This window comes from Strix uralensis, chromosome 14 (assembly GCF_047716275.1).
Source record: "Strix uralensis isolate ZFMK-TIS-50842 chromosome 14, bStrUra1, whole genome shotgun sequence".
Lineage (NCBI taxonomy): Eukaryota > Metazoa > Chordata > Aves > Strigiformes > Strigidae > Strix > Strix uralensis.
This window is the reverse complement of record NC_133985.1, coordinates 14168405-14191011: the sequence shown is the minus strand read 5'-3', so window position 1 is coordinate 14191011 and position 22607 is coordinate 14168405. Positions and strand designations below refer to the sequence as shown.

The following is a 22607-nucleotide window of genomic DNA, read 5'->3' as shown; positions in this document are numbered from 1 at the left end:
AGTGAAGTAGGAGAGACAATAGACTTCATGCCAGTCACCACCATGCACTGCACCTGCTGCCCATGATTTTAGAGAGAATTTGTTTGGCCCTGCTAAAACATCGGTATTCGTAAGCACTCAAAATGGAAAAACAAAACCTTTTTATAACGGAACATCCCACACCTGTAAGCCAGGACTGTTTCCATGCGGCTTCTAATACCCTGCCCAGACAATTTTAGGTGACCAAAACTGGAATCCTAACCATTTTGGGGACCCATGCTAATGCACCCCAAGGATAGGAGAGCCAGCTGTATTTACTCCTGGTGCTATTCTCTCATTGTATTGCCACAAGTGTTTCATTTTTGAAGCTTGAATACTTCAGAAATTTGTTGTCTCGAGGCCTCCCTGAATAATACCCACACAAACAACCTAAGTGCTTGCTGCTTTAAGCACATGGACTGCAACAAGAATGGTCGCAGGCTTAATTGGCACACATTTATGCAAGTTGCTGTCCTAATGGCTTAAGCGAGGGCGTACACATTACTGAAGGCTGGCACTGGGCCCCTTCCAATTTGTCTCTCTAAATCAGGTAGGATTAGAATCAAACCCAGTGTTTCAGGCAAAGACCCACACCGGGCCAGGAGGGGGCTTCACACAGCTCCGTCTGCAGCTGCAGGTGTTTTTGCTGTCTATAAGACTCACAGCAAACTGGCCACACACTTGTGCCTCATACCCCCTCCAGTGCCAGGAAGGGGGCTTCAGGGTGAGGCATGTGGCTTGGGCTACTTTGATGCAAATGGATCCACTGCTTAATTTCAAGTGTAATCAACTTCTGCTGTCCATCGCCCATGTTTCTGAACCTGTGAAGTCCTTTGGACTGCACCTCTACGCTCTTTTGTTCAAGACATCTCCAGCTTTAGTGTTATCTGTAGATTTTATTAATGTATATACACCACTTGCTCCCTCTTACAGATCATTAATGAGGATGTTAAAACACAGACAGACCTAATATTGATCCTCTTGGCCTCAGCTCTACATCTCCCCCAAATGAGCCTCTCTTCTGTTCATCACCAGCTTTTGCTGACAGTCTTTTAGCAGGATTTCAATCCAGGAATGTTACTATCTAGACCAAATTGAATTATTTATCCAACTAAGATTTTGCAAAGACATACTATTAAGTGGTTTCCTGAAACCCTAATACATTACAGTTTTTACATGCCCTAATGCCTACACCATTCCTCACTTCCACTGATCTAAGAATCAGCTCACAAGACAGCAATCATGCTTGCCAACTCCACACACACACTCATGCTCACACCTAGGGATTTCTTCCTTTGACCAATTCCTTCTCTTCCCCACCCAGCCTGGTTTTGGTACCCCATTTCTAAGATCTGCTGCTGTGTCTCCAGAAGGCTGCTTCACAGCCAGATTCTCTCTTGCTAGAAGATGGATGCCTAGCTCACGCTTAGCAGGTGACATCCTCTCTTTTCCAGGGCCCTGGCACGTTGCCCTTCTCCACAGTTTGCCATAAACCACGGGTTCTCCTACTCCGAATTGCCCTGCCTTGCTCTGCAGCGGCAGCCCCATGCTGACCTTGCAGGCAGCTCACACCTAAGGGAGTGGGGAATAGTGCAGGATCACACCAGGATCACGCTAGGATTATATGCTGGAGGAGGTTAAGCAACAGCTCTCCCGCTCTCCCCCAAAGCCCCAACTAACAGTGCTAAACCTACTTCAGCTTAAGACAGGGGCGATTTAATCCTAGCAGGCTCTGTAAATCCCCAGCTCTTCTCTCTAGGCATCAATCTTCCCCTCATCACTCTTGCACTTGCCGGAAGGTCAACCCTGACACTCTCATCTGCAGCTCTCTTCCAGGGCACGGATGTGATTTATGAGCACACCAAACTTTCCACCACTGCCAGTGTCTGCTCTGTGCACAGAGACACACGTTTACAATATGCACCACAGGACAAGACAGGGCTCAAACGCCTCCGGGGCTTTGGAGGGGAATGGCATGACTGGTGCCGGGCGGGCTGCCCGGTTTCCCTACGCAGCCAAGTACGTGCCTCGGTTCCCCGTGCTGGGTCCTGAAGCACCTCGACATTTACAACGGTGGCAGGAGCAAAATTATTGCAGGACACGTGTTGTATGAACCTCATACATTTGAGAAAGATGTTTAAATTGCTTAGCAGTGTTCTACCGAACAGCCACAGTACAGCGAACCGCCGAAGCAAATCCAATTAATCCTGATGGGCCAAAACATACACACACATCTCAATTGCAAGAATTCTTAAATCTTCTTTATTTTTAAACCCAGAAAATAAAACATACCTTTTAATTAGGATTTATGGCTGTTTGTACCTCTGCTGGGAGAGAGCCCCGCAGGCCCCAGAGTGCTCTGCATAAATGCAAGCATGGATGGTAGAAACAGAAGGGGCCAAGAAAATTCAGAGAAGACAACAGGGCTTGCTCTTTCTGACCCAACCTTTTAATGCTCATCTGTCTACAAGGATAATAGGAACTCAGGGGGCCACTCAACCAACTGCCTTTCTAATAAGATCACTAGTCCAAAAATAATCTTAATCAATTAAAATATTCCCAAACTGCAGCCAATACTCTTAGTTACAAGGTCATCTCCAACACACAACTTCCAGGGGAAACTAATTATTATAGCGGAGGCGAGGTGGGAACTGCACACCTCTGCTCAGTGCCAGCCTGGAGAGCGTCTCTCCTCCTTTGCCGTCAATTTAAAGCATAACGGCCAGAAGGAATCCAAATTCTCTTCCTGTGTGTCAGGCTCTGCAGTTTAATTTATGATGCTCTCTTATGAGCAATTTCACTGTCAGCATTGTACACAGATCAAGAAAAAGACGGGTTTCCAAAGTTCCCTGCACATTTAGTGGAAGGCAGCCACTATTCTTCTTCCTTGTTTTTTTAACCTGCTTGGTTTCACCAGACAGCAGGAAATCAAATTCCCATTTTAAAAATGCTTTTGCACATACTTAAGAGAACCTGACTCTGCCAGCAGAAACAGATACAGCTCCACTCACTTCTAAAAGCCCATAAATGGAAGCCAGTAGCCAGCCTCCCACATCCTGCTCCCTCGAATCCACATCATAAACCACAGAAATCAGCTTCTACTGACTCAGGGAAGGAAAGGCTACAGAAGAATGTCTCCATAGCTAACAGTGCAGACTGCAAAGTCAAAAGGTCTGGGTAATTTTACTGCTCAACAGCAGTTGGGACCATCTAACAATAGGGCACAGCCAAACACCACACGTCCTGCATGGGAAATACTCAGATGAAAACCAGACTAATTTATTTTTAAAAGCCAATTAGATGTTGGAAGTGCCACGTTTGGCTCTAGCCAAGGCTGCTGCTGAAATTAATATCACACCCTACTTTATTAGTCTCTGACTTCAGTTCAGAATCTGTTTCAGTTCTGCTCTGTCTTTCAGCTCATTAGAACAAACCTGCTGGAAGTGGAGACTTGAACAACGAGACACCACAGGGCTCGTGCCAGACGTGTAGTTCCTGACACACGGGAGGGAGGCCTCTGTAGAAAAAAGGGCTTTTACCGGGCTGTGAGGAGCCTGGATTCAGCCCAATCTGATTTCCGAGGAGTGAGTGCAGCAGAGCCGCAGAGCCTCCTCGAGAGCACGCTCACACTGCGTTCTCCTCTGGGAACGGGAGGCGGCGGGTCCCTCGGTACCACAGCAGCGCCCGTGGGGACAGCAGGGTGCCGCAGCGATACTCCCACGTGGCTCTGCTTCGCTCGGATGGTCAGTGCTGCGAGGTGGGCACTGCCATCCTCGCTGTGACGCTTCCAACGCCGTCTTCTCCATAGCAAGATGCCCCTCAGGCCATGCCTGGTCCCAAGACAAGTGCCCACTGCCACAGTTGATGGAGAACATGACAGGGCAGGGGCTGGGTATTCCAGCAGATGCCCAAACACACCTCACTCTTTCTACCAAAACCAACAACTGATCAGGAACATCAACACACACTGCTATTTATCCAGACTCCGAGTATCTCCAAACACAGGAATACTCAGGCAAAGGGATGTTCCACACCAAAGGGAGGACAGGCTGCGGATGCCATGCCGGAATGGATGGCACCATCACCCTGGAGTCTTGTCATATGTTCCCCAAGGGCTGGCAGAGCTGATGAATCTGGCAGAAAGAGCCTGAGAGACTTCACGCAAACTCTACGAGTGGAGGCAGGTATTCCCAAAGGATCTACCCAGGAAAAAGGGACCCTTCCAAAAGGTCCCACAGCAGATCAGCAGCATTTGGGGATCAACTGCAGTGAAGGCTCCAGATCAAATAGGTTAGCACAACCACTGGGCCTCTGGCTGTGCTCGATGCTCACGCTTGGCCAGGCCTCCTGCTGGGTGACAATCACTTTCAGATGTGGCTTCAGAAAATCTTGGACATCAAAAAGTCTTTATCAACAGCCCAATTCAAGCAGGAGGCTCATGAGACAGACCAGGAATTGCTATGCCTCGAGAGAGCATTGTTGAGCACTATTTGAAATATTGTGTATTTATGAATGACCACCCATCTTCTGGCATGGGCAACCAATTCCCCGCAGGATTTAAACAGTCAGGGCAGACAAGAACCACTTTGCTCATTTGTCGTGTTTGCATTTTTAGAGACACGGTGTGCAGAAAGGTCATCTCCTCTTGTTTCCACAAAGCCAGAAAAACTGTTCTTATTTTGTCTGACCCTTCACGAAAAGAAAGAAGCGTTGCCCAAATCCAGGATTACATATAGCAGAGATCAGAAAGCTCCATGTCCAGAAAACTTCCTTCTGATGCAGCTCTGCAGATGCCACAGCACAGACATGAGCAAAGAAAGAAAACTTGGCAAAATAACATGGATGAGCTTGATAATCTAGCATGACTGAAAAATTCCTGGGAGAGGCAGTCTGCCAAAGATCATCAAAAGTGAGAAGCTGGAGGCTTTCCAGGTGCAGCTGCTACAAGATCTGCTGGTCTGGAAGCAGAACTAGGGACTTGTTCTATAGATACCTGCCAAGAGACTGCCAAGGAAGAAAGCCATCGAATCAATGATGCCCAAATTGTCCTTGTAGCTTTTGATTCATAAGGAACCATGTCCTAACAGATGCAAGATTAATTGAGAATGTATTGTTCTCTAAAATTGCTATTGATCTGAGCTTCCCACACCTCTTCTTGAACACATAACAAGGTCTTACTAGAGCAAGAACAACAGTTACAAGGTTCGAAATTGCAATTCAACTTGATGTACACTGAAGAGCTGAGACAGTTACAGAAGCCAGACAGTTATTTTTTTGAGATCCCAAGTAAATCACATTTTTGGGTTTGATTTTGCAGAAAACAACACGACAAGAGACTGTGGCACTGGATCTGGAAGCTGATGACTCACAGAAAGAAAGAGACTGAACTGAATAAATCCACTCATTCAACTGAGTGAACTGTTGTCACTTAAACAGAACCTAATTGGCTCTTTAACGGCCTCTCTGAGCATATCCTTTTCTGTAATATGACCGATTATGCCATCAGAATTTATTGTTTATAGACAAACTTACAGAACAGTCAGGGAGCCTAACCTTTTTATAGATGTGTTTTAAGAGACGTTTGTTTCCTCTTTTTCAGATACGTGCACATTGAGATGAATAATTGCAGACAATAACAGGTCCTGATCTTTTATGTACTGCAGCAGCTCTTATAGCTGCTGATTTCTTTTTTCCTTATAGGTTTCACAATAAAGGCCAGTGATGCAGCAGACATCTGAAGTTAACTTAGCATATTGCAGAGCTAAGGGTTTAACCCCACTGAACTATTACTGCCATATGTTCCATTTCTTTCAGGGAATTTCCCAATGGGAAAGAACTCAGACAATGCGAAGAAAAAACATCCAATATCATTTGCCCTACAGCTTTTTACTGTTTATTTCTAGCGCTTTTCCCCTCCTCACATGATAATCGCCTTATTGTAGAGAAGCATGCTGCAGATGTGGGAGCGAAAGGGACCTGATTTAAGATCTACAGCTTGAGAGTGAACTGAAATGCTTTTGAAAATGGTGGAATTACAAAAAGCAGCTTAGGATCCCCAATCACCAGCAAGACAGGGCAAAGCCTTAACAGTCATACATAAAAAAATTGATTCTTAATAATTTCCTCCCATTTACCTCACTCAGTTGAGGACGGGTTCTCAGGGCTCTGGGTTTCCCCCAGGCGGGAGTTCCTGCACTCATCCCAACACCAGTGTGACAAACGTCAATGTTTCAATCTTTTAGGGTAAGTCTGACGTTTGTAAGACAATGCTAGGGATCAGGGACCTGAGCCTTTATGTCTTAGCCAGGCACATCCACACCGCAGTTTACCTTTACATCCTATGGAAGTGGGTTAAAAACTCAGGCTTCTGTAATTCAGGAGCAGTTTACCACACACCAGCTGTGTCTGAACTACTCGCAAGCCTGTGTTCTGAATTATTTTCTTATCTATTTGCACATAATACAGAATCATGTTTCTATGGTTAAGCTGGAAATCAATCAAATAAAAATTATGAAAAAAAGATTTGTAAAGGGATTGAGGAAAGGTTACTTTTAAATTACGTTTCAAATTCAGTTCTGAGAGGATTTGGTTATCAAATCCCAGACTCATAGCTCACCCTCACGAAGCACACCATTCATTTCCTAGTCAAATAGGATTTGATTCATCTCACACGTAAGAAAAGGAACAGCACAATACGCTCTGAGCAAAGCCTGACCTCGGCACATACAGGGTGGGATGCTCGGGCACTCTTCTGCAACAGCAGGGCCCAGCACAGGCTCTGGACACCACAAGCTGATCACTGACCTCTCCATCACTGTCAGATATAACAATAAACGCATCCACAAAACTGCGCTTCTTCTTGGCATTAGCTGGGTTCTTCTTCTCTTCCTCCTCTTCCTCCCCATCCTGACCTCGAGAGTCCAGGCCCTCTGTGGGCTGCTTCTTCCTCGGCATCCTTCACTCTGAAACAGAGGGAAAGATTAAAAGCCATTTGTTTCCTTCCGATTTAGAACTCCCTTAACAGCCATCCTTTTTTTCTCTATTTTTAGGCAAAATACCCCAGGCATTGGAACCTTATTACAAAGTACGGTGGATTTAGTGTTACTGGGAGCCACATGTACTAGTCACCACTCATCTAGTTATGAATACTTTATTATAGCTGATTGCTAAGAAGGGGTTACAGGGGAACAGCAACACAGACCACAGCCACTCTGAATGCCCTTGCTTCAAAGCAATGAGGCTTTCGTCTTAAAGCTCATCAGCAAACTCCTCCACAGCATCACTTCACAGCACGTCTCCCGCCCTCCAACACAGTCCAGAACTTCCCCTCCTCAGCCTCACCCCTTCACCATCCTGGTGCAGAACAAACCAGGCTGTGGCAGTGGATCAAGCTGAAACTTGCATGCCAGAACAAGAAGCCACCACAGCACAGCCATTTGTCAGCTTTTATATTCAACAAAACAAGGGGGGAAAGGCATGTTCCTCAAAGGATGCTGTTTTGCTCTCAGCACAGCAGCTCGGTGGAAGGCTGCACCAGCACTACAAAAAGGGAAAATGCAGGCAACGGCTGTAGGCAGGTTAGAAACAAGACAACAGGTTTATCTCGCAGCCTGGATTTCTCAATGAGCATCAGCCCCCGGAAGTCCTCTGCGCAGACATGCCTGAACCATTCGTATTAAAGGCACTTGACAAGCAGGGAGGAACCTGCTGAGCGTTATTAGTGCAAACCTGAGTGCTCTATAAGCAGCACAATTGAGGGCAGGTGCCCACACAATGCAAGCTAGTACTTCAGCATCTCCTTCCCATGCCAGCCCATAGACTGGTGGAGAGAGATGCACAGCAAGCGTTAGCTGCTTTGATCAAAAAGGACTCAGACGAGACGATTGGGAATGGTGGAGGAGAGCAGCAGGGCGGCACACAGAGTTAAATCACCCTTTCCTGTCTATGTTTGCTGTTTGGCAAGTAACTCGACAACAACATTCAGCGCTTCCTGAACTGTGATCTAAAAGAGCCTTACAGAGCAGGCTGAGCACGATCAGCTCTGTTTAAGTTAGAATTAAACATGTGCAGAGCGGTTAAACAACAAGCCCTTCGTTACACACCAGAGAATGGCAGAGCTGGAAACGCAAGTCAAGTTGGCCGGTTCCCAGACCAGTGTCCTTCCACAGGATCATTCTGCCTTCCTTCAAGATCACTGAAATAGCTCAAATGTGCTGCTTAGATCTAAAATAAGAGTAAGAGAAGATGCGACAAAGACCCTACATTACCCAATATAGAGCCAAACCCTTCTCTGTAACACCACAAAATTGCAAAGAGCCGCTGTGTGTAGAAATATTAATGAGCAAGAAGTTCAAAATCCCCATCAGTGCTAAGAACAGCAGTGCATTGCTCCATCTACAGTCCGAGGCAGCAAGGTGAGGCTGAGAGAGGAATGCATGCCTTCCCTCCCTACTATCTGCAGCCTTCAAAAGCTTCCTTAGCCTCTCTGCATCCCTTCCTCTGCAAATACATGCACACACATGCCTAGACACAAAAGATGATTATCCTGGTGAGTCATGATTTGCACCGAAGGTTTGCTGAGCCCTCTGAAGACAGAATATTGTACAAATGGCATGTACAGCTCCAGAAGCAACTGCAACGACCACTGCAGTCAACAAACGCTTGCCTGCTTAGGAAGGGGAAATCAAAACAAGAACTGCTTTTGGAAGAGCACTGGCTCTTGCAAAACAAAGCTGTTCTGCTCCAGCTGAGCTGAACTCAGGTCTTGTTGGAATATCCTCATTATACTTTCTCCACTTTTTTATCTTTTGCTCCAAACGGTCTCTTTGCCCTCTGCCTGGAGAGATGAACCAAGCCTCACGCCCAGCTGCTGAGAAGTACCCCCACAAAGGGAGTCCATCACGGTGGGAAACGCTCCCTTATCAGAAGAAAAACACTCACACAGGCGTTTTGGCACGGCGCTGGGGAGGAGCATTGGAGACCCGTGCCTCCAGTACGTGAGCCTATGCAGGGTCACTCTGGTTTTGGAGAGACAGCCTGTAAACCTTTTTACCACCAAAACAAAAACAAACAGCAACAAGCAACTGCCATGCTGTCTTTTTTTTTTTTTTTAAATCTACACTGGTATCACCAGTTCTCTGACTCGGCGATACATCTTCTGCTTGATGCCCTGTGCTAAATAAGAGATCACTGAGAAATATCAGCTGGAGTTATGATGAGTCACCTACCTTCAACATTTAAAGGAAAGAAAAAAAAAGATGTAAGAGATGTAACCACACAACTCCCACAACACTTCTGAAAATGAAGGGACTTGTGGCAAAGAGACTCTCTGTAAATGTAACTAAGGGAACAAGACAAGTAAGAGATCACTTGTAGCTGTGCTAGTCTGAGGCTATGAGTAGGAGAGCAGTAATAGCTTTTATTAGGCAAACTGGTATAGCTGAGGGAAGAAAACACGCATCAGAGCACACACACACCCCCCCTCTTCAGGTAGGGAAGTTAAACACTGAAGCTGTATTTTGCTTTTAGCACTCCTGGAAAGGTTCCTAGTATTGAGGTGATGATGCTGGCTTTCAGGCTCAGCAAAAAAGGCCAAAGACTGAATTATCTAAAACTACCTTTACAGTCGGGCTCACTGACTCATTTTTCAGTTATCCACAATTTTTTCCAACTCTGAATTTAAGAGAATTTCTTTGTAAATGCTCTGACAGCAAAGGTGACCTCCTGACAAGGGACTCGCACATGCCACACTTCTCCAGTCACATTTTTAGGGATATCCTTGAAGATCCCCAACTTGTGATTATTTGTCATTTTCCCTCTCATCTATCATTTTGATGAATCAGAAAGCAATTACCGACAGAATAATTCTAAATCTTGACACTGCAGCTACAGACCTGCCAAGCTGTGACAGCTTGAAAAATGCTTGAAAATGAAGCCAAAAATGAATGACTCTCATCCCCGGATGAGTTTCTGAGCCGTTTGAGACACAGGCTGTCGCTTTGTAAACAACTCCCCCCCACCTCAGGAAGAAGAGGCACGACGCTCCCCTGCAGCACCGCGAAGCGGCTCCACGTTCAGGCAGGTCAGCACCACACGCCTCCCTGGAAATATCATCCCTGGACCCTCGGCTCGACCCTGCATGCAGGGCCCAGCTGATGCTCTGCAACCCGCAGGACACGAGGGCTCACGGTGCCCCGGAGGGGAGAGGAATTGTTTACAGGATTCATCCGTTTATAGAGCTGGCTCTTCACGAGAAGGGACAGAGGGACCGCAGAGGCCAAGCATGCCGAAGTGCTGTCATCTGCAAATGTCACTGAGCTCTGCAGGAGATGCTCACTGCTCAGCTTCCCTCTAGCCCAGACCAAGCAAGTCCCGCACGCAGCACCTCTCCCTGCTCCAAGGCCAGGCCCTGCGTGGGGGGAGAGTAACCCCCTCCCCAGCACCCACCCGAGATCCTCCCGTCCCCTTCCTGACCCACTGCCTTCGCAGGGTCGGGGCTACAGAAGCGTCACCCTGGGGAGGCAGCATGGGGGTCCCAAGGTGGGATGGGGGAGCTCGGGAAGAAGGGGATCAGCCATAGGTGGGGTAAACCAGAGAGAGGGGAGTGTGTTGGGGCTGCCCCCGAAGGGGAGGGGGCCAGCCGTGGAAGAACAAAAACAGAGGGGCAGGAGGTGGCCCCAGGGCCTAGCCTGGGGGGATGCCTCAGGGGATGGGGTCGGGGGGGGTCGGTTTTGAGGTGCCCTCCTCAGGGGACAGCCCCGGGAGAGGAACACCAGGGTCACCCCAGGGGAAGGGGCACAGTATGGGGTCACCCCCAGGGCAAGGGGCTGGGGTACAGCCCTTGAGGGGAGAGATACTGGGGTGTCCCCCCACCCCCGGCAGACAGGGCTGGCGCTGGGGGGCCGGTCCCCGGATCACCCGGGGCGGGGGCCAGTGGGCGTGCCTGGGGGGTCAGCCCTGGAGCTGCCCGGGGGGAACGGGCCGGGGAATGGCCCGGGGGGCCAGTCCCAGGATCACACACCCCACACCCGCCCCGGGAGAAGAGTCGGTCCCGGGCAGGGGGGCTCGGCGCCCAGCTCCGGGAGCCCCGCGGCGGATGGGCCCCGAGCGAGCCCCGGGGCAGCAGGCCCGGAGCGGTGCGGCAGGCCCCGCGGGACACAGGTACTCACCGGGCCCGGGCCTCCCGCGGGCCGGCGCCCTGCCCCCGCCGAGCCGCCCCGTTGCGCGGCCACAGGCGGCGGCGCCGCTGACCTCCCCGCCGGGCCGCCCCGCCGCGCCGGCCCCGGTCGGCGGGTCTCTCACCCGCACTCAAGTTGGCGGCGGAGGCCTCATTGCCCTCACCCAAGATGGCGGCAGCGGCTTCCCGGCGCGTCACGTGGCCGGCGGGGCGGTGAAGCGGGCGGTGCCATGTCGCGGGCGGGCCCAGCGTCGAGGGGCGCGAGGGCCCCGGCGCTTCGTCCTGAGGCACGGGGGCAGATGCCGGCGCTGGCGCCATTTTCTCAGCCCGGCACCGGCCGCTGCGAGCAGGGCAGCGAGTGCCAGGTTCCCCGGGAGGGGGCGAGCGCGGCGGAGGCGCCTTCAACCCCCCTCCCTGCAAAGCCTCGGTCCGCCAAGAGCTACGCGTAACGCTGCCAGCGCAGCAACCGCTGCGCCGTTCAAACGCCCACCAAGACCAGGCCCCGCGGGGCTGGCGGCGATCCCCGGGGAGCCGCCGGCCCCCGCCGTCCTGCCCACAACCGACATGGCCGCCGCCGCGTCCCCTCGCGGGCACGTGAGGGCGCGCGGCGCTCTCGCGGGAGGTCGCCCCGCCGTTGCTAGGCGCGGGGTGGGGGGCGGGCGGCTCTCGCGAGAGCGGCGGGAGGCGGAGGGGGGGCGGGGCTGGCGGCGATGGCGGACGGGGCGGGTAGCAACGGGGACGCCGCGGGGCTGCCGGTGGGCAAGGAGGCAGGTGAGGAACCGGGGGGGCGAGGGCGGGGGGGGCGGCCGGGTCCCGTGAGGTGCGCTGCGGCCTGGTCGGGCCGCTGACACGCCGGTTGCGCCCCCCCACACACACCTCCCCCCTCCTCCCGCAGTGGACCGCCTGATCCGGGAGAACGGGCACATCTTCACCGAGGCCCAGTGCAAGGTGTGCAGCGCCCTGCTCATCTCCGAGTCGCAGAGGCTGGCCCACTACCAGGTAGGGAGCGGGGCGGCGGGGTGCGGGGCGCTGGGCGGCGGCGTGGACGCGTTTCTCTCTGCTTTTCTCCAGAGCAAGAAACACGCCAACAAGGTGAGGCGGTACCTGTCCATCCACGGCGGAGAGGAGCTCGCCCACGGGAAGAAGATGAGGCTGGATGCGAAGCAGGTGAGAGGAGAGCACAGAGCCCTTCGGGCCTAAATACCGCCGAGCGGGAGCTGCTGGGCTAAAGGCTGTTGTATGGCCCGGGTGCCTTTATGAATAAATGAAAACGCTCTCAGAAAGGGCGTTGTGAGAACTGAAGAGCCCGATGGCAAGTGTGTCACCAGGCCTTGTCTCAGTGAGCACAGTTCTTGTGGCCCTTCCCATTTAAACAGCCTCTGGGAGTATGTCTTCCACATTTAAACAAATGCACGTTGCCTTTTATTGATAGTCTTGCTTGAAAGGACAGGAAAAGGTGAATAGAAGCGACAGCTTGTCAGGAGTATCATTGTGTAACCTTTACTGTCACAGAGACCACATTGGGTTGACGATCTACTGGAATTCTCTTTCCGGAGCAATCCTTTTTTTACTTATTTAGGTTTCCTCAGCTGGTAGCTGGAGTCTGTTGGTCAATAAAGGCACCACATCCACTCGGCCATCTGTCTGCCCTGTGACTCATTTGGGAAACAGATTCTACTTTTATGATTGCTTGAGCTTTAATCCCTAACTCTCCCAACGTTTACGGCGGGGGGGTGAGGGATAGAGACGGATGCCTTCGCACATAGTGTTAGGCTTAGAAGTGACTGCTGCTGCCTGATCTGCTGGCATCATGTTGCAGATGACCCAGCTGATAGCGATGTTTGTGTTGCTCACTTCACACCTTGCAGAGTAAAAGGCTGCCTGTTCCAATTCTGGCAGCCGCACACTTAACCTTGTCCTTAACCCATACAGGCCAGGGCTGCCCCTCTGCCTGGAGTTGTTCACTAACGGGTTACAAAAAATAGTGTGGCACATAAACAGTCTCCAATGAGGGAGAGGGTGATGCTGCATCATGGAAGTGCTACTCACTCACACTTCTTCAACTGAACTCCCGAATGTCTCCAATTACCTTGTTTTCTTAAACTCCCAAACCTTCATGTTTCTTGTCATAACAAGAAGGTTGGACGAGGTGACCCACAGAGGTCCCTGCCAACCTCAGCCGCTCTGCGGTTCTGTGTGCACAGGATAGCAAGCAGGAAGGCACCAACGGGGAAGACAGGAACAAGTGTTGTCCCATCTGCAACATGACCTTTTCCTCTCCAGCCGTGGCAACATCTCACTACTTGGGCAAGACTCATGCCAAGAACATGAAGCAGCAGTCCCCCAAAGTGGAAGGTATGACTGTCTGCAGCGCCTTCGTGCTGTACAGAGGGGCTGTCAAGCAATAAAAAAGCTGAGAGGTTCCTTGGACCCCAAGTGTAAGCTCTTGCGAGGGTGTGCGTACTCTTTACTGTGAAACAGAGTAAGTCAGCAGTGCACCTCCAGAGACACGGCCTCTCTCAGCAGCCCGCCTCGTGAGCTGGTGTTGGAAAAATGTTTTTTTGTTTTGCTTTGTTTGGGAGAAATGCAGCTTGCAGCATTGTTGTACCCATCCTGTGTGCAGGGACCAGGAGAGAGCCAGTCTTCAGGGAGCATGATGTTAAGCTGTAGAAATGCCTGTCACAGGATACGATGCTCACTAAAAGCTTACAGGGCCTGAAGTGACTGGTAAAACTCAGATACGGCAAATTCATCAGGCCTGCTCAACTACAAAGATGTAGCCTCTGAGGTTCAGGGACTTGTGAGCTGCAGGTAGCCAGGGACTGGGACAGTATAGCTGGGAAGTATCGGTACGTGCTTGTCCTGACCTTGTGCTTTTCCCGTGGCACCTGCCGTTGTCTGCTCTCATGATGGGATGCAGTCCAGGCAGACCTCAGGGCTGACCCGGTGCAGCTGCCTGTGTGTGCTGTCCCTTTGCTAGCAGGCAGAAAGGCCCAGTGTGTGGGGAGAGAGACCCTCTGTCCAGGGTGGGTAGGGGCAACCGAGACCCTGGGGTGCTGTAGCCAGTCAGGACAGAGGGAAAACGCAGCCTTTGAGTGCACCTAAGGATGGCAGCTTGTGCAAGCTCTGAGCTGGGATCTTCCAGGCAGGAACTTTGTCCCAGGGTGTCTTTGTGGCTTTGCTAGGTTGTGTGCGCGCAGCAGAGCCACCTCCGGGGTCAGGGTGGCCCGCGGGATGTTTTTGTTCTTTGAAGCCCTTGCTTTTGGGTACGAGAGGAGCCTTCAGGAAGGGGTGGATGTACGCATGGGCGGTCTGGTGCCTACCTTCCGTTTCAGTGTGAGAGGAGCTCTCAGGTCCTTAGAAGGTTCCTCACTCTGGTCTTTGGTACCCTGTAGTGAGAGGGTGCAGGTTTCTCTATCAGACAGGAGAGACACTTCTCTATGTGGATTCTCTGCGTCGGACCTAGTCCTGTTCATGCTGTTTCTCAGGCAAGACTCCTCATGACTTCAGTTCAGGATCAAGTCCTGTGGCTGCACCGTGTTTCTAGAAACCCACTTGCCTTTGCTGCACAGGTGCTTGTACCCATGTTCTAGATGGGTGATGATAATAGTAGGTGGAAGCTCATTCATGTCCAGGGTTTCTTGAAGACGGACATGCTTATGTTAAGGAGAAATATGCAAATCTGTTGGGTTTTTTTTAATGCTGAAAGTTTTTCTGTCCTACTCTGATTTGTCTTACCACACGCCTTTCAATTCTGCAGTGTTAAGGGAAGAGGTAGGAGCAATGTGAATTTATCCAGATGTCTTACATTCTCTGTCTAGGTTTGGGTTTTAGGTGTTGTGGGTTATTTTAATACAGGTTTTGGGGAAATAAAGTGACTGGTTTTACCTCTGAGTTCTGTGACTGACCTAGAGTTTGGATTCACCCTACAGAAGCAGTGCCCCCACAGAAACATCCTGCTACCCTCCCCACCTCTACTGTGTCTTCTAACGAAGAGAACAAGGACATTACTGACCCAGACAAGTTCTGTAGCCTCTGCCACGCCACTTTCAACAACCCCCTTATGGCAAAGCAGCATTATGTAGGCAAGAAGCACAGAAAGCAAGAGACCAAACACAAGCTGATGGCACACTATGGCCGAACCCCTGATGCATCAGCATCGTCCTTCATGGGTGAGTTCTCAGCAGGCTGGCTAACAAATAGCTGAAGAGCAGGGTGGGAGAGTGACAGTATGTGTCTGACAGGCGTTTGGACAAGAGAGTCCATGCAGAGGGAGCAGGGGAGAATTGCTCGTGATGAAGATCTTGATTATACACCATGAGATTGATTTGGTTGATGTTCTAACCCCCTGGCAGCAAGAGAGGTTTTAGGCTGTAGCTGCTCGTGACAAGCTTTGGGTTGTGTTTTGCAATGTTGTCTAATCTGGGACACGTCCTTTTTATTCTCTGTGCGGATAATCCAGGGATTTTGGCCAGTACTGTTTCTAGCTAGGTGATTGCATCCAAAATGGAAAGATAAAAGTGGCATTTAGTGCTTAAAAAACGTCTTTGGAGGGGACTAGCCAAAGATGGAAGAAATAGGTTTAACTGCACCTGCTGCTTCAAAGCACATGAAAGCCAGAGAGATTTCTTCCTGAATGCCTTTCTACCTCTGTGTGGGCACTTCCATCTGATGAACTAATGCAACTCTCTCTGGAGCAAGCAGAAATGTGGGGAAAAAAAAAAAAAAAGACCTATTAAGGAGGAACTTTAGGCAGACAGTTAAAACTCATTTGGTTTATGATCTGCTGCTTATGAGCACTTCTAGGTGATGAGAGCCCTTGGAGTCCCATGAAAGCATTAGGAGCTCACAGTAAACTCCCTTGTTCCTCCCAGCAGCCTTCTGTTGGACCTAGAAGTCTTAGTACCTGCTGGATGCTTGAGGTAAATAATAAGCAGACAAATCATCTTAAAATCTTCTTCAAGGGCTTCTTTCTCTGTCGTAAAAACCCACACAAGCAGAAGATTAATTCTAATTCTTTGCAGGCCACCTTTAGATACTGGGAGCACTTAAGAGAAATGAGGCTCAATTATCCAAGTAATATTCTCTCCCACATTGCATAGTCGTGTGGGAGATGGAAAAGGTGCTTGGTATCTAGTGTTACCCATCTGCTCTTTACCTAATTAGTGGGGCCTGATGAATGGTTCCACTTCAGTGTGACTCAGGCGCTGACAGTGGCAGGAGCCCCAGCCCAGGCGGGCTGGGTGGGCGGGCAGTGCCCTTGCCTGTGTGAGGGACGTCTCCCGTGAAGTGCCGGCGGTACCGATGTACCTACGGACACATCTCCATGGCACTTCAGCTGTTCAGGTGAGGTTTCAGAGCCTGGGCTGTAATCAAGGGCTGCTCGGATGTGATGGGCTGCACTCAGGGATGTTTTCTCCTGCTCTCTTTGCCCATCTCTGTGTGCTAACAGCCATGCCTCTCCCTAAACATCTCTCTGACTGGTAGCAGGTAAAGATGTGTTCTTCACAGTGCAACACCGAGGTCTTTGTCTGCTTAAAGTTCCTCTAGGAACCACCAGTTTGGGCTGCAGGAGTGCAGTTTAGGCAACCTTGTGCACACACCTGTTTGCCACATTTGCAACAGAGAGATCTTGACCTTGATCCTGCAGGGGAGGGCTGTAACAGCTCCTCTGGCCTTTCCCACCCAGGTCCAGCTCTGTTTTGAGAGTTGAACATCCCACTAGAGTATGAAACCTCTCAGAGGTGCAGCAGACAGGTGGGGAAATGTCTGCTACATCATGTGTTGAGATTCTCACTCGGTGATTATGCTGCTCTGCACCCCTGGGGTGAGTCTCCCCTTTCACCTTAAGGAAATGTTTTCTTTGCAAGACTCCCAGGCAGAGCCCTTCCCCAGCGAGCCAAAATTCAGGAGCGCTGAATGTCTTGAGGACAACTGCCAGGATTTTCCCGTGTTAGAGACTCCTGTGCTGAGCTGTGCTGCCATGCTTGCCTGTTTGCTATCTGTGACCTCCCGAACTTTCATTCCAGCTGGAGTTGTCATGTTACACAAAACCATTGATCTGTCTAGTACAACTATTGTTGGAAACTTTTTTTTTTTCTTTGGCAGTTAACTGATACGTTGACTGTAACCAAACTGCTTGAGGATAGAGCTTAATATTCTCAGTTGGCACTTCAGCAAGGCTTAGCAGAATGCTGCATTGTGGAACTGGACATTGTGTGTAATCTCCGCTGGCTGCTTTTTTTATTGAAACACTACAAGCTTACAAATTATCTCCCTCATTTTCTGTTATGAGATGTACAGATGAGAAAAAGCGGGAATTTGGGAGAGAAATGGAGTTGCAAAGGCAGCATAGCATCAGATTTGGTGTCCTAATGCTGAGATTTTTACTATGTCTGGTACTGTGAACTGTTTACAGGAAACGTGTCTTTGTTTTTATAGATAAACAAACCCATGTTCTGACCAGGAAAGCTTTTCTGGCTCAGTGATTCCCTCGCAGTGACTGGCTGGTACATGGTGGGGTAGTGGGACTCTGCGACCTCCCCGCCTGGTCAGGCTATTGACTTGTTATTTGACTTTGTTTAGCGGTTGTTTAACACATCAAGTGATTGATTATCTCACTTGTTTCTACCTCAGGCACCAAGTTGTTGGCTAGCTGTGTGTGCTAACATTGATGTCTGTTTCAGCTGGGAAGGGGTACCCCTGCAGCACATGTAACATAGTACTGAACTCCATAGAGCAGTACCAAGCTCACATCAGTGGCTTCAAACACAAGAATCAGTAAGTAATGTTCTTGTCTAAGTGTGTTTCCAGCCTCACTGTTCAAATCAATGGCTTAAATATAACTTTAAATGCAGTTTTGAGTGCGTATTTCCAGCTGAGTTGCAAGCAGAACAGCAGGGTTTGAGCAGCCTTGCGCTGTTTGTCCTGAAGCCGATTCACTTTGGCAGCTCCCTCTGCAGCCAACTCTGGGATGCTGCTCAAGTACAAGTGCCCTGCGGTTGCTTTTGGTTCTTGATCAGTTTGGACCTTTGCAGTGAGCATATCAAGCCTGACCCCCATTAAACACTGTTTCCGTAACAACTGAGATTTTAATTTAATTAAAGACTGGCCCAGTGGAGATCTGCTTGCCATTCTAATCTCTCTCGGGGTTGCTTGTCTTAAAATTTGACATGTAGTCATCACACTCCAGGAACCTAGACTGGTGAGTTAAATAATGGCATCCCCTGCATATATTATCCAAAAAAAATTAGGCTGCCAGATGATTAATACCAAAAATACTTGTTCTGGACACTGTCAAAGTTCAGATCTCTAATTTCAAAGCTTTCGCTAAAAGAGACTCAGTAATGAGCCTGGGTTGGTTAGAGAGCTTCTTAAAAGAAAGAGGTATGAGGACACCCTACCTCAAGTGAGGACAGACTCCTAGCCAAATTTCCCGGAGAGGACAGGAGGAAAACTGGGATCTCTATTTGCCTGTCTGTGGAATAGCAGCTCCATGGTCCTTTGGCTCTCTGGAGTTCTTGATTGGAAGACACGTGCTCCGACTGTCATTTCAGGAAAGTTTTAGCTCTTGAATGGCACAACCAGATCAGTGAACAGCAAGAATCCTGTTCTAGATAGATAACATTGAGGATGTTCCCAGCACACACGCGTAAGTGTTCCCTTTAAGGACATGGATGTTGTCCGAGGTTTTGCAGCCACACAACTCCCTTTCAGAAAGCTGCTTCTGGATTCAGCCATTCAGTCCTGTTCCAGGCCAGCTTCTGCAGTCAGAGGACAGCCAGGATACTTGCTTTGTAATGGAAGCTCTTTTAACAGTCCTTGAGCTGTGCAATCGCTAATTCTGCCACGCTAAAGGTGTCTGTTTACACACACGCACGGAGGGCAAGGATGCACTTGGAAGCTTTTCTGGCAGATTGTTGACTTGGCTGCAGTAGGCTGTTGCTCCGCTGACAGCCATGCCTGCTGAGCAGTGATTGCAGCTGGCAGATTTCAGAGCACTTCTGACATTGTCTCCTTTTTTCCCTTCTCTTCCTCTCGCTCCCTTCGATGTCCAGGATGCCAGGAGCAGTGCCGGTTGTCGGACCGTTCCCGCCACAGCAGTATGTCCGGGAAGAGTCAACTGCCCCAGGAGGCTACAGTTATTTCAGCCAAGACTTCTAGAGCAAGTTGCAGCACTGTTCTTGGAGTTGTTGGTGGCCCAAGAACGCACATCCTTTGCCAGCCCACAATGGTTTCATTATCCCTCTGGATAAGCAAAGCCCTACCCTCCTGTATGCACCCGTTGAGCAGAACGGGGACTGAATCTGTCAGAAAAAGGATCCAGCTGGAAGAGACTTGCTAGACAGCAAATACTTCACTCCCTTAGAGTAGTTTTCATTGTGTAATTGCTTCCTGTGAAGGTGGGTGCGGTGTGAGAGGAAGTGTGTATCTGGTATAAGGAGGGTTTGGCAACAGGCTGGTAGTGGCCACCTCCTCCCTCACCAGAGCAAATAATGGATTCCTGCACCTGGAGGGCCAGCATCCATGCTCGGAGGTGGTTTTTGCTGGAGGAGAGCTCCTAGACCATAGCGAGCAGTGCTTATGCAGCGTGGATGGGGCACAGTGCAGGTTGCCTGGCTTTGTACAGGCCTGAAATAGGAAATAGAGCGTGGCATCTCTTTCCATGCCTCCTCCGGTCAGGTTTGTGTGCAGAATTTCATGAGCCACCAATTGCCATCAGAGCCTTTCGCAGTACCGCAGCCGTTGGTTCTGGAGCTGGGTTGTTTGGGTCTGTCTTAAAAACTATTTACAACTTCTGGTGTGCAAACCGCTGCTGGTGGGAGCGGAGGGCTGTGAGAGGGGTTAGAGCTTCTGGCTCTCCTCAGCCCTCTGCTTTGAGGATTTCCATGTGGAAGGAAGTAACTGTTTAGCCTGGTTTCCTATGGAAACAGGTGTACGTAATCATTCACCGTGTGTGTCTTTACCCCCTGTGACTTAAACCAATCTCAGCCAAACTTGGCAGCGGTGGAGATCTCCCAAGATCTGAACGCAATCAGCAGAGGAAGGTAGAGCGGGTGAGTTCATCTCTAATTCTGGCAGGGTCTGCGTGGAAGTGCAGCGTTTTCCCTACTGCCACCAAAATACTCTTGGGGAACGAGGGTTTTAAGGGAAAAGAGAGGAAATAAATCTAGATGCAGCAGAAAATTGTAGTATGACTTGATCAAATCATTAGCTGACTAAAAAGCTACAGATCCTTTGGAAATCTGCCTTCGTTATTCCGTCATTAGCCACTACTTGCCCAACCCCTCCCTTCAAAGTTCTTACACATTTGTACCATCCTGGAAAATGGATGTTCTATATTTCAAACCCAGAAATTAAGACTGATGGTCTCTTCGTGGTGCTAATGTACTAGATCTGTTAGAAAAGGCCCCGGAAGGAAGGGCCAGCGTCTGAGATGGCTGTGCATTTTGGATGAGATCTTTAGATGTTTTGCCTTAAGCTAAGGCATTGCCTGTTCTCTGCTAGCCCACCGCAAGAGCCCTGTGCGTTGGGCTGGCCTCATGTTTGGCACCAGTGCTCTGAGTCAGGCACCCCGTGGCTTTGTCCCAGCGTCAGTGCCTCCGTGGAGCTGAGACTTTGCTAGTCCATGGCAAACGTCCTGCTGTTTTTCTTCCACGGGGCAGAAGGAGACGAATGTGGCTCCTCTGAGGACTACCCTGGCCCGTGGGGCTCCGTGGGGCTGGCAGGAACGTGGGTGACGGCCGCGGACACGCCATGCTGCCAGCGTGGGCTGAGCCAAGCTGCTGCCTCCCATTGCATGGCCCTGGCAGCTGCTGGAGGGCACTCTGGGGCCCTTGACTCTCAGCGTTGTGTGCCAGGGGAGCAGCTGACGCCTTCGCGGGGCTGAGAGCCAGGCTGTAGAGGCACTTCCAAAATCCGGTGTGTGCGCTGGTCAGGTTAAGCAAGGAGAGAGAGAGCTGGTTGCTAATCTCAGTGCTTGGAGTGAGTGCCTTCCCTTCCCCACTCCAGGCTGTGCATGAGCTTTGTTTTTCTTCACCCTGTGCAGAATCCACCATCTTCCCCTAGGACAGGCTCCTGCTGGTCTGGGTTCGCCTTCCTAACGTTTTCCAGTCTTGCTCCACTGCTGAGGTCTGACCTTAGTCTCCTGCTACTGAGGGAGTCCTTTTAAACCTTGCAAGCTGATCAATGAGCAGAAAATTGCGATGAACTGAAGGAAGCATTGTGCGTCTGATAGTCCTGGGTGGCCTCCAACTCCGATCTCTGCCGCTTAGCTCTCGTCCCGCTGTGCCAGGGCAGGTGCCCGCTAGATGTGCTGTGCATCGACACCAAGAGGGATCCATTTCCAGCACTGCCCAGTCTGGTGTGTCACTCCTGTCTGTGTACTGACAGTTTTGCCTTCCCCTGTACACAGTGTTTATGTATCTGCTGTTTCCCTAAGGTGAAGCTCTCCAAATAGAGTGTTTATTACTACTTTTGGGTGCTGTGTCTCTGCTAGAGCCCTTCCTGGGATTTTGCCGTACTTCAAAGCAAGGAACAGAATGCAGACACCTTTGAAATATTTGGGAGGGGTGGGAGGCTTGTGTTGCCGTCTGCCCTCCCCGAGGCCCTGCTCTCCTCCCATGGCACCCTGAGTTCCAGACAAAGCCTTCAGACCCTTCCTCTGTGCTGCTCTGGCAAGCCAGCGAGGCCTTGGGCACACCGCAGTCACCGAGGGGAAGATGGGACAATCTGGGCTGGGAGGCTGCTGGCACTTGTGTGAACTGTTGTGCAGCTTGTGCCGAAAACCTCTGTGACTGCCGCAGGACGCTGGGCTGTTCGCTGGCACTGCCGTGGCAGCGCAGGAGTGGCATCGCGGCAGGGGTGCTCTGCTGCTGTCCGCTGAGGCGGGCTGGGGTGCCCAGCGCCGGCTGTCCTGCTCCTCCGTGGGCAGGGCTGCGGCGGAGTGCAGGGGACCCGCGTCTCTGGGCGCGGTGCAGGGCCTTGTGCTGGCACCGAGGGTGGCACTGCCATCGGCCGTGCGGGTAGTGCTGGGGGGGACGGGCTGCGTCCGCCTCCCGTGGTGCACAGCTCTGCCAGGGCAGTGTCCCTGCTGCTGCCAGCCTGTCCCTCGCTGACCCCTTCCCCTCCTTGCAGCAGGGCTGTGGCGTCTTTGGCAGCTCCCAGCCCTTCCATGGGTGCAGGCGCTCCCTGGGGCAGGTGCAGGGAGGCAGCGGTGGCGGCCAGGGGGCTGCTGTACCCCTGGCACGTCCCCTTCCCCAGCAGCAGCCATGCCAGGACAGCCACAACCAGGTGGCCCTGCCAGCTGTGCTGGGAGTTGCAGTGCCCATGGCAGGTCCAAGCACGGACCAGGTGGGTGCCGAAATCACCGGTGTCCCTGCTCCACTGGTTGCCTGTCCTGTTGCTGGTCTCC

General features: G+C 50.8%; 2 protein-coding genes across 21 annotated transcripts in view; one reads left to right on the top strand and one right to left on the bottom strand.

Moving 5' to 3' along the window:
• Positions 1-11321, bottom strand: part of UIMC1 (ubiquitin interaction motif containing 1) — a 39080-nt gene extending 27759 nt beyond the window's left edge. For 9 of the 12 annotated variants that reach the window (XM_074884185.1, XM_074884195.1, XM_074884192.1 and 6 more), the window contains exons 1-2: positions 11187-11321; positions 6823-6980 (exon numbers count right to left, since the gene is read on the bottom strand). In XM_074884185.1, the coding sequence (XP_074740286.1) occupies positions 6823-6972 (150 nt within the window). In that variant the 5' untranslated portion in view covers positions 6973-6980; positions 11187-11321. Of the gene's footprint in view, positions 1-6822; positions 6981-8120; positions 8242-9911; positions 10017-10037; positions 10338-11186 lie in introns of those variants that run through there. The other 3 variants (XM_074884186.1, XM_074884187.1, XM_074884189.1) reach the window with 3 other exon arrangements.
• Positions 11322-11854: 533 nt separating this feature from the next.
• ZNF346 (zinc finger protein 346) lies at positions 11855-21667 on the top strand. Of its 9 annotated transcripts, XM_074883385.1 has the most exons (7): positions 11855-11965; positions 12090-12193; positions 12266-12361; positions 13399-13549; positions 15127-15366; positions 17881-17974; positions 19252-21667. In XM_074883385.1, the coding sequence occupies exons 1-7, from the start codon at positions 11905-11907 to the stop codon at positions 19355-19357; spliced, it is 852 nt and encodes a 283-aa protein (XP_074739486.1). In that variant the 5' UTR covers positions 11855-11904; the 3' UTR covers positions 19358-21667. The 9 variants fall into 9 exon arrangements, 8 of the variants coding, with proteins under 8 accessions (XP_074739486.1, XP_074739484.1, XP_074739485.1 ...); XR_012630812.1 differs by having other exon boundaries at positions 12090-12361; positions 17831-17974; positions 19252-19306; XM_074883383.1 differs by lacking the exon at positions 17881-17974.
• The last annotated feature ends 940 nt before the right edge of the window (positions 21668-22607 follow it).

Bases quoted from the DNA above. Each gene is read 5' to 3' on its own strand.
- ZNF346 (XM_074883382.1), top strand. From the start codon at position 11,905: ATGGCGGACGGGGCGGGTAGCAACGGGGACGCCGCGGGGCTGCCGGTG. The intron at 13,550-15,126 runs GTATGACTGTCT...TTCACCCTACAG, and splicing joins GCAGTCCCCCAAAGTGGAAG to AAGCAGTGCCCCCACAGAAA. The intron at 15,367-19,251 runs GTGAGTTCTCAG...TTCGATGTCCAG, and splicing joins ATCAGCATCGTCCTTCATGG to GATGCCAGGAGCAGTGCCGG.